This window comes from Erithacus rubecula (assembly GCF_903797595.1).
Source record: "Erithacus rubecula genome assembly, chromosome: 3".
Taxonomy (NCBI): domain Eukaryota; kingdom Metazoa; phylum Chordata; class Aves; order Passeriformes; family Muscicapidae; genus Erithacus; species Erithacus rubecula.
Window position 1 is genome coordinate 22,446,417 of NC_136689.1, and position 13,978 is coordinate 22,460,394.

Below are 13,978 nucleotides of genomic sequence, written 5' to 3' on the forward strand. Positions count from 1 at the left end.
TGTCCATGACAGAAGGGTTGGGCATTTTGATCTTTAAAGATTCTTTCCAGTACAAACCCTTCTGTGATTCAAGCTCAGGTAATATTGGATTTCTTTAAAATCTTTATTCTCTTTCTGTTTTCTTTGGCTTGATACTCATCTTGAAGCCAAAAGTCATTATACAACAAGTTTGTGTTTCATTGTAATTACACCGGTGTCAAGAATAATATTCCTAAATGCAGACTGTATATGACATACTAAAATTAAATTTTGTTATCCATGGCCTTTATGTAAATAGTTAAACTGTTCATATGCAGTGGAAAAAACAGCCAAATATTTCAGCAGAGGTGTTCAGGTAAAAGTTAAAAATACTTCTTCAAGTTATGTGTTTGTTTAAATTAGTTTTATATTAGATCCAATATATCTTTTGCTATTTCCCTGCCAAAGTCAGAATTTTGCCAGTGGGTATATTAAACATTTTATCAGAAGTTCAGCAGTTGCAGATCTCCTAATTTTCTGGTGTACATAGGATGCAAGTGATGATCCTTGTCACTGCAGTTCTCTGAATGACTCGTTCTTGGTTAGCAATGGTGACTCTCGAGATTGTGGGAAGTCAGCACCATGATAAGCAGGGTGCTTGGACTAAAAAGAGTTAAATAGCTCCTGAAGTTGTCTCTCAGAAATGCTGTAAAGCACTTCTTAAATACTGTGTAGAAAACATACTTTGTTAGAGAAATCCATCTTATTTTAAACACACAATGATCTCCCAGATTCTGTGTTTAGACCTTTAGTGAATGTGTTGTTTTGAAGGAGTGCTGACTAGTTAAATTATCTCTTTGTTAAAAAGAAATTGATTTGTCCATTCATCTGAAAAAAGTCAAGATCTCTTTGAAAGATCAGCAGGGTCACATTGTCTTTTAGCTTTACACGGAACAAAACCAGCACGTAGGAATGTCTCCAGGAAACAATAAAAGTATGTGCGTGTTTCTTTCTGCTCCAGTGCGTTTGTGAACAATGCTCATCAGCTGTCTCAGACACTTGAATGTGCTTTCTTCACCTCACACTTGAAAACATGGAAACAGATAGTCCTTTCATGTAATCAGAGTTTATTATACAAAGTTTCATCCATAGATACTTATACTATTAACATACTGCACTAAGTAAGTAGAGATTTAGTCTAGTCTTCAAAGTGTAGCTTGCTTAAGTGTAAATAGGGAACTCTGAAAAAATGGCATATTGCTTGAAATGGTATGCAGTGTTCTTTTCAGTGCTTTAATTATTTGGGTAATAATAGAGAAATTACAGTAAGTGTTGGTTATTTTATTCAGAGCGTGCAACCTGTGGAACTATCACCATGTACAGATGGATCACTGATCCTTTCAGTAGTATTGTTATGAGCCAAGAGTCAGTGGTAGTATACTGTGATTGTTGCTGTCCTCTGACATTGTTAAATAGAGCATATTTTATGAGATTGGACATGGAAAAACGTAGGTTTATTTGTTTCCTCATCTTTTTTACTTTATTTGAAATACATTCCTGATTATAAAACCAGTAGGTTTTACATTCAAATGTACTGACTTTAGATATTATTTTCAAATGTGACTGTATGCTTTCAGAAAGGAATGTTGCTTGTTGTGTGCCATGTTATTGCAGGTGCCTGACCATGTGTAACTATCCTTACATTTGAAGATTTACCTTTTACTCTACAAACTCATACTCTTGCATGCAACAAAGCTTCCTCAAACTGAGAAACTTCTGCTTCAGGAAGATTCTACAGCTTCTAAATGTATAAGTGATTTTCAGATTTTACTGTGAAGAGTCCTCGTGAGCATCCTTGTGTTACCATCCTGTTTAGTTTCACTTTCTGTGGATATGCCTTGGCAGACAATAAGTTTTGCTTTCAATTCTATCTGTTTAACACCACTGGAAATTAAGTTGGCATTAAAGCTTTCGGCTGGCCAGATTCTACCACAGGTTCTCTAGAAGGTTGGATTTGAGCCCTCATGCAATTTCAAACTTGTTTACTTGTGCTAACCTGAGCAAACACACTTGAAAAACACATCCTGGACTCGTTAAAGGCCAGGGTCCAGTCACATTGAGTCCTATAGAGATTGGTCAGTCAAGTTCCACATGAGGTTTTCTGTAGTTCTTTATGTTGCCATCTTCATTCCTCCTTTCATGTTCTAGCAGTACTCTGTACCAGTACTGGTTGTCTTTACTCTCACTTTTTCTAGGCAGATCAATCTGACAGAAATACACAAATTTCTTTAGACTTTCTGTCCCATACAGCATCAATCTGTGAGTCCCATCTGTCCCTTACTGTCTTGAACTGTTGCCTTGTAAGTCTTGGTGGTGGTTTCTCTGTAGTTTTTGTCTGTTGAATCTGATTTCAAAGAGGACACACATTTGTCTTAAGCAACAACTCAGCTCAGTTCAGTTAATCTCACAGCTAAGCAAAGTGTGTTTGGATGATTTTTGCAGAGAGGCTCCAGTCTTCTGGGATATGATGTGTGTGTGAGGGTAGGGAGAAACCAGAGAAGCAGCACTGTGACTGAAGTGTGTTCACATGCTGCCAGCATGGGAGGTGTTGTACTGGTTAAGAACATTACCAGTCTCTGGTTCCTATCCTTTAGTTTATCAGGGATGCTAAGTGTCCTGTGAGTCATCAGCTGCTGTTGCTTCTTTATACAGGTGCTGGGTGACACTTGTTCACTTCTTTGTGATGAAAAGGTGGTGCTATCAGCATTGGGCTGTGACACAGAAGTCACTTTTATAGTTCCTTAATAAGCTGGCAATGTTTTATGCACTGTACCTGAAGTGTACTGTTAATTTAGTCAGTGGAACAGTCTATAGTGAGCTTTTTATATTAAAACAGTGTGCTTGGGATTAAAGTGCCAGAACTATGTCTGTCTGCAGCTTGACTTAATCTAATAAAACGTCAAACATTTGTTTTTGTGCTTCTTCCCCTTCTGATCTAGATTGAGAAGGTCTTAGGGTGTTGGTGTTAGTAGACTAGGTACAAATCTTTTAGATTTTAGATTTGAGTAGTCTACATAACCTGCAGATTGAAGAGCTAGCCCTAAAAAAGTTCTGCTGTGTTTTATGCCTGGAACCTAAAAATATCATTAAGAAGAATATCTTCACATGAAGGGTGGTTGGGCACTGGAACACACTCCCCAGGGGAGTGGTCATGGCACCAAACCTGGACAGTTTATAAAACTTTTGGACAACACTCCCAGGTACATGGTGGGATTTTTGAAGTTATCCTGTGCTGGGCTGGGAGTTGGACTTGGATGATCCTTGTGGATCCCTTCCAACTCAAGATGTTCTATGATTCTGTGATTTCTTTTATATCACTGACAGCAAATTAAATCACTGAGATTATTAAGGCCTTGACAGTTCATTGGGAACAACTCCAAAGCGTTACCTGAATTTCAAAGAACTTTCAGGATTTTGTTGTTTTAAAAACAAAAATTTCTACAGACATGAGGCCCTGGATTGAATTTTGAAATAAATTTGCAATTACAGTTGAGACTAATGGATATTCCAGAGCATAATTATAAAATGATGATTCTTTTGTTTCATCCTACTGAATTGCTATTCACTAAAGGGAAAAAACAAAAGGATACATCACAACAGATTGCTCCTTTTAACTTGTGCTGCTGGATTCCCTACCTCCACCCCACTACCTGCAGGAATGCAGTCTTTGTCCAGTTATCACAATGTACCTTTGATTTGGCTGCACAGTATCTTGTCTCTCCTGCCATGTACGTATGTACCTACCCCACAGTGGATTTACCACGTTTCATTTAAATGATGAATGCAAGAATTGTAGACAACACAATTAAAATTAATGTAGCAATTACTTTAGCTTTGTCTATGCAGAGCTTTTTCTTAAACTGCTTCTAGTCTATGCTGCAGCTGCCCCAGTTGCATCACTTTAAATACAACAGAGCAAAGAAAACCAAAGCCATTCTTAAAATCCTTTTTTCTCCACAAACTATAATTGTGAAAGAAACATGTCTGAAAGAAAATACTCCACCTGGATGAAAGTCTTTATGGCTGAGCCAGTAAGCCAAAGGCTCAAATTACTAAACTGAGCAATAACTTTAACCTTCAACTTGTGGGTACATATGCTAGCATAAAGAGATTGTAACCTAAGTAGCTAGACTCTCTATCCCACAAGCATATAAATGAGGAAATAATGAATTCTCTCCCTAGCCCACACTGTGTTTTATTCAAGTCAACTCTCAACATTATTACCACTTTTCAACCTTGGTATTTAGAGCACAGAAAATGTTATATTGGTGATCATTGTATGAAGGGTGAGATATTGGCATAGCAATTTTTTTTTTCTTCTGTATTTTGATGTGTAATATGTAACAAGAGTTTGATAATGTTAAGTTCTATTCACAGAGGTTTGAAGTGTCAGAGACGCTTTCATTATTTCCCATTGATGACTTAGAACTTTTGGCACAAACATTTTGGCATATTTCAGTGTGTAAAAAAAAACCCTAAACACCACCACTCTTTTCTATAACCAATTCTCAAGCCTTACAAGTGCATTTGTTACTTTAGACTTGGCAGTAAAGTTCTCCCAGATGCAGGTATCCAGGAGAACAATTTGTAATTAATTAAAATTTGACAAATCTAAAATCTTTACTATAAACATGTAGAAATTAGATGTAGCCTAACTTTTTCTGCTGCCTCTTAATTACAAGCATCTGTGCCATCCATACATAAAATAGGAATGCTTCATTCTTAATTTTTGCCCTCTTGGTAAAGTGAGGGGGTTTTTTTGTTTGTAGTTGGGTTTTTTTTTTTTTGTTTTTTTTAACTTTGTGTAGAGGGGAGAGGGTAAGAGAGGAAGAGGAGCACTGACCAGAGCTTTTTCTGTTCTTTCTGGGAGACAGCCTGGTATTCTGGGAGTTCTTGAACACAACTTTTGACTTGCTTCATTTGTGTTACTCTGTCCCAGAAGTGAGGATTAAAATTACCAACATCACAATGTGACACTCATCCTGAGCATACAGGTCGCAAAGCTTTCTCCTAAACCATGAACCTTATGCAAAAAAATTATAATTTATAATGTAGGACAGACTCTGCAGTAAACATTTTAGAAACTCAGCTTTTAAAAATGATCTGTTTAACTGCAGTATCCAAAGCAAATAAAATAGCTACCTTTTGAGCTAACTGTACTTGAAACAAGATGCTTTTAGAATGCAATTTAAAAGTATTTCATACTTTCGTCAAAAGCCAAGTGCTTTTGAAAAACAAGTATTTTTGATATTTTTTATGCTTTTTGTGTAACTAATTTATCACTTGTCTTTTGAAGGGTTTAGAAGCCATGCAATGTACATTAATTTTAGTTAATGTATTTTATTTTATTATTATTATGATTTAAGTATGAGGAGCTAAGTAGTCTTACTTCTTTGATCTTGGCTCACTTAGCTTTTCCACAAGAATGTTCTTATAGTGGACATGATGAACTACTTAAGAAGTAGTTTTTAAGATTTTTAAACTGCAAATTGTACTTGAACTTTTTAAGGTTAAACTGTGTCATTACAAAGTGTCACATTGTAAAAAAAAGGTTGCAGATTATTATTAGCTTCGATCTTGATCTTTGATCTTTATATAAATAGTATTTTTTTTGTGCAAGAAATATATAGCATTTTCTTCTCATAGTTAATATATTGAATATTTTGGTACTATTTAGATTAATATACTGAATATTCTGTTACTGGTTTTGATAGATTTTCTAAGCAGTGTGATGCCGTACAATGTTTCTCACTTATTTTCATTCCCCAAGGTTTAGAACAGCTGCTGTATCAACACGTGCTAGTCCTACATTCAGTAAGAAATTCTGTTTCAGTAATAAAGCAATTAAAATGTAAATTGAGGAAGGTATGCCATCTCATGAAAGACTTGTGTGTTCAAGATGTGGTTCCTAAATGAATGTTAGACGTATGATGTTTCCAAAATTCTTACCTGATCCCCCTTGTACAATATTTTTTGCAAATTTCTAGCAAGCACCGTGGAAGTATTTCAAAGGAAGAACTCTTTCTAAAATCCTGTGAAGTCATTGCCATTCTTCTTCAGACTCACTTCTGTGATGGTGCCCATGGAAAAATCTATAGAGATCGGGCAGCTGATGCAACTGCTCTCAGAATCTCATTGCTTCCTTGCTTTGCCCATCTATTTCTTTATCCACTCTTTTTGTCATCTTGTACTCAATCCTCAAGCTCCTATGAGAGTGACTGTGTCTTGGTTGAATTTTTATAGAGCTGTGATGCCAAACTGTTGCTAATAAGATGAAGAAATTACTGTGTTGCTAAAGCAGAGAAGTCTGATGGCCTTGATGGAGTTTCTAAGAATCTTAAACGTTGGGTGGTTTTTGGATTTTGTTAGGCTAGAACTTTTGTTTGGCAATACAGTAATAAATATGCTTTCAAAATTAGAAATAGATGGTTGATGTTTAGAATTCTGAAATAATATGGGATTTATTTTGCAAACATTGCATTTACTTTTTTCTGTGTTCTTTGGTATAAAATTATATTTGTGATTATGGTAAATTTTATAATGTTATACTAAAGGCTATGATGCAGTCTTAGCACAGAGCTTGAAGATTCAGTGGATAGATCTGCCTACAAAACAAAAATCTTGTATTTGTCCTGTAAATTTCTATTCAAGTCTCATTTTATTTAGATAAAATACTTGTAAATTTTCATGTTTGTGTGGTCATTTTTTTCCACTGTGATGTAGACATTAAAAAATAGCCTAAGGATTTTAAATGCTTGGAAGCAAGACCAGTGGCACTGACACCCATGTGAGTCACTGCCCATGTGAGCCCAGGAGCTGCTGAAACTGCTTTAGCAACACCTTTGTTCTGCTCACAGGAGCTCTCCAGGTCTCTGAGGCTGACTGGCTGATAACCTTCCAGACCACTTCCCTGCCACCTCTGCCAGAGGAAATGTATGTGTTATATGCCCTTTACCTCTAAAACCACAAAATGACAGGCTGAAGGCGTGAGCTAAGTTTCCTTTCTGTGAATGCCTGGTTCCAGCTTGGCTCATTAACTTTCTGATCTCTGAGAGTATTACAGGTTGGAAGCTCTTCATGGAAAGATAGCTGAAAGGCATCACTGTGCCCCTTTCAGCCATTCTCAGGCCAGAATTTAGTTGCATCAGCTGATATTTTGTCCTTTTTCTCCATCAGTTGAGGGAGAGGCTGTTTTGGTGGCGCATGAAGTGGGGCTGTTTGCTGGAAGATGAACTGATGACTGCAAACGGGCAGATCTTGAATATTTTACAGAGGGGCACTCATCAGCTACAACAGCTTGAGAAAGGCAGCAGCTGTCACATCTTTGTTTCTTCTGGACCTCCAAATATGCTGGGAGCCAACTGTTAGAGCCAGAGTACAGAGAGAGCTTCTCTTGTCTTTCTGTGTTTCTACTGATCTGTTTAATTGCAATTGAGAAAGCAAAAAATACTACCATGTGGCCCACCAAAGTTCCAGAGCATAAAAGGCTAATGCCTATTATAGTGGTAAAGATGAAATACTGTATACTTGTAGATATTGTATGAAGGTGACAGACATTAATATTGTTTATCATATCATGTGTTTTAAGTAGGAAATTGTTTTCTGGGTTAATTTTGACCCTGTCACTTCTCTCCTTGCATTCTTCCAGAGATCAGTTTCTTGCTATCACATCGAATATAAGCTGTTTGCTATCACCTGAAGGGCTTCATTGGCTATCCCCATTCTATCATCTTTCATTTTATTTTGATAATGTGATGGCTGTATTTACATTAGCCTTTGCTAAATTTTTAATACTTCTGCATTCATTCTTGGTTTTGTATGGAATTTACTTCTGTATTTTCAAAGCCATATCATATACCTCTGTCTCATAATCCTTGAAATTCTCCCTTTCCTTCAACTGAGATTCATTTCCTTTGGAGTCTGGTCCTTTTGTACAAAAAAGTTTTTTACTCTTTTTATTTCATTCACTTTTCTGTATCATATCTGTGTCATATTTAGCCTTTTATGAACACACAGACTATAAGCTGTTTTAAAGAAAGCAGATATCACTGTATTTTTCAGTAACTTACATGGTGCAGTCTGCATGTTCCTAAAATTTCCACATGATACAATAATGTACGTAATAGTTAAAGCAATGTACCTACATCTTTTATATTAGTAGTCACTGATGACAGTACAACATTCTAATATGTCCATACTGCATCAAAAGTGAATAAAGTATATTTGGTGTACAGAAGAATTAGTGATTTTTGCCTTTTCTGCACAAAAATTGCTTGAGCTTTCTAGCTCACCCCACAGAGACCCTCACTTCTCCCATGCATTTCCATACCCCTGCCTAAATCCATTCAGATCTCATCTTCAGCATCTCAACAGACCCACCCTGTCCCAGATTTCTCTTAGGTGCCTGGGGGCACCATCTTATCTCCATCCCCACTCAGTGTTCTCATTCATTCCTACCCAGGTTTATTTAATGTTCCAGTTTGGTCAAGAAGCAGCATGTTCTGCAGCTGATGCAAGTTATCTGTGTGCTAATTTCCAGAAATAAATGCATGGAAATTGATGCTGTCACGTTCTAATTTCAAATGATGTGCTTTTGTTAGTGTTATAGGCATTAGTGGGATCTTCATTATTGATTTTCATGACAATTCTGATATCTTTTAGGCATTTTTTCTCATCTAATTTAGTTTATGGTCTTGAGTGCTACTGGTGGTAGATAGGGATTGACAGATAATATAATACCACAAACTAATCTTGTTAAACTTAAGTGAAAATACTTCTTTCAAGTTATTTTTGAGATCCTGTCTGTTGAACACAATATGAACTGCTGATTGACTGAAAAGAGTGTAGAACTTCTCTTCATAGACTAGAGTGTTAGCAGACAAAACCTGAAACTACCCAATATTTAGAGTAATGGAACTAGTTTTGCACCTGAAAGCACATTAATTTTCAGCACTGAGAGCTGTGATGTAGTAATGTGAACGTGCAGTGACTTTCTTGAAGAATATCCATATTATATCTGTGTAGTACCTGCATGTTTATATTTTAAAATATGTCGATGACAGAGAGATACAAAAAGCTGCAGAAGTTGCAGTGTGATAGAATCATCTAGGTTTTAGTTTGTGTATATAACTAGATATATGAAGAATGTCCATTTGCTTTTTCATGAGTGCCTATTTGGTTCTTCTTTAGGTAACTCTGGTCTCAGTCAACATGTTTAGTACATGGAGGCAGCTGATACAGCTGTGTCATTGTTACCTCACATTAGCTTAAAATAAGGGTTGTCCTACCACAATTTTGTAAGGAAAAGGATTAAAATGAAGGCCACCAAGGCCACCTCTCTCCTTCTTGAACAGACCTGACCATACTGATGAGAATATCAGATGAGACAACTGGTGACAGCAGCTCTGGGGAAATAAGAGTGTGTCACTGCAGCTGTTCACCAGGTTTCCTCAACTGCTTTTAGTGTGAATTTTATCCACATCCTGATTCCCTTGGATTCTCTGCAGCTCTAGACCCCTTGGATTCCTTTGTTTCGTTTGTCTATAAGGCTGGAGGGGCACCACTAACTGTGTTAGAAAATGTAGAAATAGTAGCTTTGAGATAGTCCCAACAAGTTGAATATAAGGTACTGGGCAGCTCCTGCCCTGTTCGATTTTATGTGCACAACATAGTCTCAATCCCCTAACCTGCTGTGCCTGGCATTTTTGGATCCCTGTGTGTGCTTTGTGGGGTGAATGGTCTGGCATGGAGCAGTGTGGATGGGATAACTCATGCACAAAAGAGACCTCCTAGAAGGTTCACTGTGCTGCCAGCCAGTGCTGACTCCCCTGTCTGTCCTCTGACATAAACCAACATGTGCTCTTTCCATCTGCACATCCAGATAAGCTCCTGCTGTCCCGTGTCATGAGCAGAGATGTTCTGTCTGCCCTGTCTTTTTGCAGCCTAATCTTCTGGTTGCCTCCATCAGGTAAAGGTGAGAGGCTGGGGAGCACAGCAACTGGAAACTACTTTGAAGTACTGTAGGGTGCAGTTGGTTTGTGCCAGTACAAATGCCAGGCATTGTATGGACCCATTCATTGTAGATCTAAGTGTAAGGGCTTGGGTGTTTAAAAGAGTCTGCTTAGCAGAGCTGTTAAGATGGGACCATGGTAAAGTCCTGTGTTCATGGGTATTCATCTTATTGGCATAGAAGGGTGCTGTGTACACCCACCTATACAGGCTCAGATGCTTCAAACATATTTTAATGTGATTTTCTTTAATTAAAAGTTAAACTGATACCTGCTTTATTGCATAATTTTGAATAATTTTTCTTCCTTGTGTAAGAATTTTGCTTTTGATCTATTCTGTTTTTGAAGTAATGTCTAATTTTTAATTCATTTCTCATTCATGGAAATTCAGTGTTTATGCCAGTCTTCTAGTATAGGTGGATATTAACCATTTCTTTTCCATGTGTTTAAAGAGTATAGGTAGTGAAGATATTTGCAGAGGGAGGGAGATACACAATTTATCAGGGAAATGATCTGTGAAGAATTGGAAATGTGTGCTTTTACCTATAAGGATTTCAGTAACTCATGAGGGGAGTTTATAGGCCCTATGTGCTTCTTCTTCACCTGCCTATTTACTGTGCTGTAGCTCTGCATATTTATTTTCATCTCGGAGAAGGTATTTTAAAGAATAACTTGGAATACTGTTTGTCTTTTTTAGGCTGTGAAGCATGTTACAGAACCATACAACAAGTGGATGAAGGGGAAAGGAAGAAGTGCCATTGATAGCTAGGATAGCAACATGGGAAATACAACCACCAAGTTCCGCAAAGCTCTTATAAATGGAGATGAAAACTTGGCCTGCCAAATCTATGAGAGCAACCCTCAACTCAAAGAAACTCTTGACCCAAATACTTCTTATGGAGAAACGTACCAGCACAATACTCCACTCCATTATGCTGCTAGGCATGGAATGAATCGTATCCTGGGGTAAGCAGCATTTGAAACTTGGCTTGGGTGTGAAAAACTGACCTAGCAAATGCAAGAGTGTCAGCCAGGTTATAAACACCTGGTGTGTGTATGCATAGGTGTACACATACATGTGCATGTATGTGTTGCACAGAAAGAATTTGTAACAAGTTTGAGTAGTAATAGAAAACATGAAAATTAATCTATAATCACAGGCTGATAACAGCCTTTAATTTTATTTCAGTATCTGTTCCTTTCTGGTAGCATTAGGCAGTTTTAGCTTGCTTCCTGAAGACTCCTATACTATGGTTCTTTGAAAATACTGACTGTTCCACCATTCTTGATGTGTTTTCCTGTCTGTAAATAATCTTTGCACAGCTGTGTGGATACTACACTGTTTGTAACTACTTCTAAATGGTACAATATATATTTATTCTTGTTATTCAGACAGCTTTTATTTTTTGTGTTGGATAATAACTGTGAACATTAATATGTTGATAATAAGTAACTTTATTATTGCTGCAGTCAACATGGACAGCAATCCCTAATATTAGCTATTCCTATTCTTTTGTATTTTTGTCGGTGCTCTAAGATCAATTAAAGATTGACATCTTTCTCATGTCCAAACATTGCAGACACAAGCTCATCTAGTATTTTGTGAAGGTAGTACTGGGAAGACATTGCTAAACCTCTTCTTCAGTAAGCACTGTTAAAGAGAATTTCATAAATATCCTCTTCTTCATATTAGGAAGCAAAACAGAAATAAATACTAAACTGTGTTATTGGTAATATTCTCTTCATCTTTGTGTTTATGTCTAATTGGGCCTATAGTATTCCTAAGGTTTGTTTTGAACTTGATATGCTGTAACTTTAGTAGCTTTCTGGCCTCTCACCATAAATTTTTTCTCAGTGTTCTAGATTCATCTAACCAATTTTTTACTTTATATTTCTCATTTACCTCAATTTTGGTTAAATATTTTTCTCTTCTTCCCTATATATTATGTATTTCTATTTTTAACTTGATGTTTTCATTTCATCACTGAAACTTATTATAGAAAATAGTTAACTAAAATGAATTTAAAATAGTGTCCAATTTTTACTTAAAATTTCCATATGATTTTTTTCCTCTAAAGTTTTCAGGTTATGTCTCTCAAGAAAATAGCTTTTAAGAAATTATAGCCTCATGGAGACAACAAGGTCACATGAAATTGCACATATGAAAAGAAATAGTCATTTTTAATGACTTCTGAACAGTGCTTTAGTTAATTCATATTGCATCATTATGATGGGATCTGAAATAACTGCTTTATATTTTTTTAAAAAGTCATTTAGAAATGCCATTTTGCTACTAGCTACATGGGACCTTCAACATCTAAGGACTTTCAACATCTAAGGACAATTTATTTTTTTTCACATTGCAAACTAATGATCAAAAGAATCATTCTTTTGCCTTGTTTGAGTCGAGGATTTGTAATACATTTTTTTGTCCTTAAACATAGGTTAGGTGCCTTTATCTGCTGGAGTCTGGTTCTGAAAACCCAGACTGTTTAGACTGTAGCACTTGTGAGGAGTGATTTACTGAAGTTTTTTTGCTATTAATTTTTCAGATGTCCTTCTAAGGGCTTCTCTTTTAGATGTGCTGCACATAAATCTAAACAGAGTAGTAAAAGTGAACGAATACAAGCCTTACAGTGTGTCAATTTGCTAAGTTAATAGCAGAAAGGGCACAAGTGCTTTGGAGTTAAGCCACTTCTTTTTGATGCAGTTAGGGTTAAATGAGCTGATTATTAAAAGGAATGCTCTAATTTACTGATAAAGTTCAGTACCTAAAAAGAAATTAATTTTAATCGCTTTGTATTTTGAGAGAAATTTGCAATTATGAGATGTCCACAGCAGTATATTATTTCATGTTTAACTCTTCATAAAACATTTTAAATATTAGGGAATCTGTAGCAACACTAACTACAAGCTCTAGCATTTGCTTGCATGCATACTGTGTAATTCAGTTTGTCTTTATGGGCTGAGATTTGTATTGTTGTAGGTGGATATGAACTGACATGTTTACAGTTTACTGTGTGAGATTTTCTCAAAATAGAGCAGTGTGATGCAGTTGTTGGTACACCTTTTGCATTACAGAATGCATTGAGAGAGATATTCTGGGATGTTTAGAAATATCCTATCTGGCAATGCTGAGGCAAAGGGACAAATTCCCTGTTTGCACATGTGTGGGTGGTGTGACTGGCCAAAGGCATGGCGAAAGCACAGGCACCGAGCTTGCAGGAAAAGGAGCTGGGGACATCCTGCTTCAGTGGTCTCAGAAGGAAAGAAATAAGAAACTGGAGAAGAGGTGAAAGGGTCACAAAGCTAAACTCCCAAACTGGACAAACTTGGTTTAATCCAGCATGAAGTCTATTTGGCAGAAACTTGAGCCAACAACAATTTCTCAATGATTTCGAGCTGCACAGTTATTATACAGCAAGTATCTGAGTCATCTGGCTGCTGCACTTTTCATCCAACATTTACAGCTCAGAAACAGGATCAAGGTGTAAAAATTTGAAAATTTGCTGTTAATTTCTTTTTGCAAGATTCAGCAAGAATTTGGTAAAATGCTAGGATTGTTTTCTTGATCATCTTAATGAGTATCATAGGAAACTTTAGTATACTAGGAATGTTGAAATAAAAAACAGAACATAGTCAACATTCCATTAATGTATAACTTGGTCTGCAGCCCTGAATAATGTTTACCTGACATAGTTTGTTTTAACATAGCATTTAATGTTTAAAAACAAAAAATTGCTGACCACAGCTAATTAGGTCAAACGGGAATTTTCAGAGACTTGGTCTCAGGCCAGTAAGCTCATCAGGAGAGAGGAACCCCTGCTCCAAGGCTGTCACAGGATACCCCTGAGCCCCCAGCTGTGACTCCTGTCAGGAGGAGCTGACAGAAGAGCATTGTACTGGGTTCATGGAGCACAGTTTTGGTAGCAGGGCTGTGGGGGTGGCATCTG

General features: G+C 36.8%; 1 protein-coding gene across 3 annotated transcripts in view; it reads left to right on the top strand.

Annotated features, from left to right (window-relative positions):
• ANKIB1 (ankyrin repeat and IBR domain containing 1) overlaps positions 1-13,978 on the top strand; it is an 87,574-nt gene that overhangs the window by 22,136 nt on the left and 51,460 nt on the right. For all 3 annotated transcript variants that reach the window (XM_079299982.1, XM_079299983.1, XM_079299984.1), the window contains exon 2: positions 10,723-10,991. In XM_079299982.1, the coding sequence (XP_079156108.1) occupies positions 10,804-10,991 (188 nt within the window). In that variant the 5' untranslated portion in view covers positions 10,723-10,803. The remainder of the gene's footprint in view (positions 1-10,722; positions 10,992-13,978) is intronic.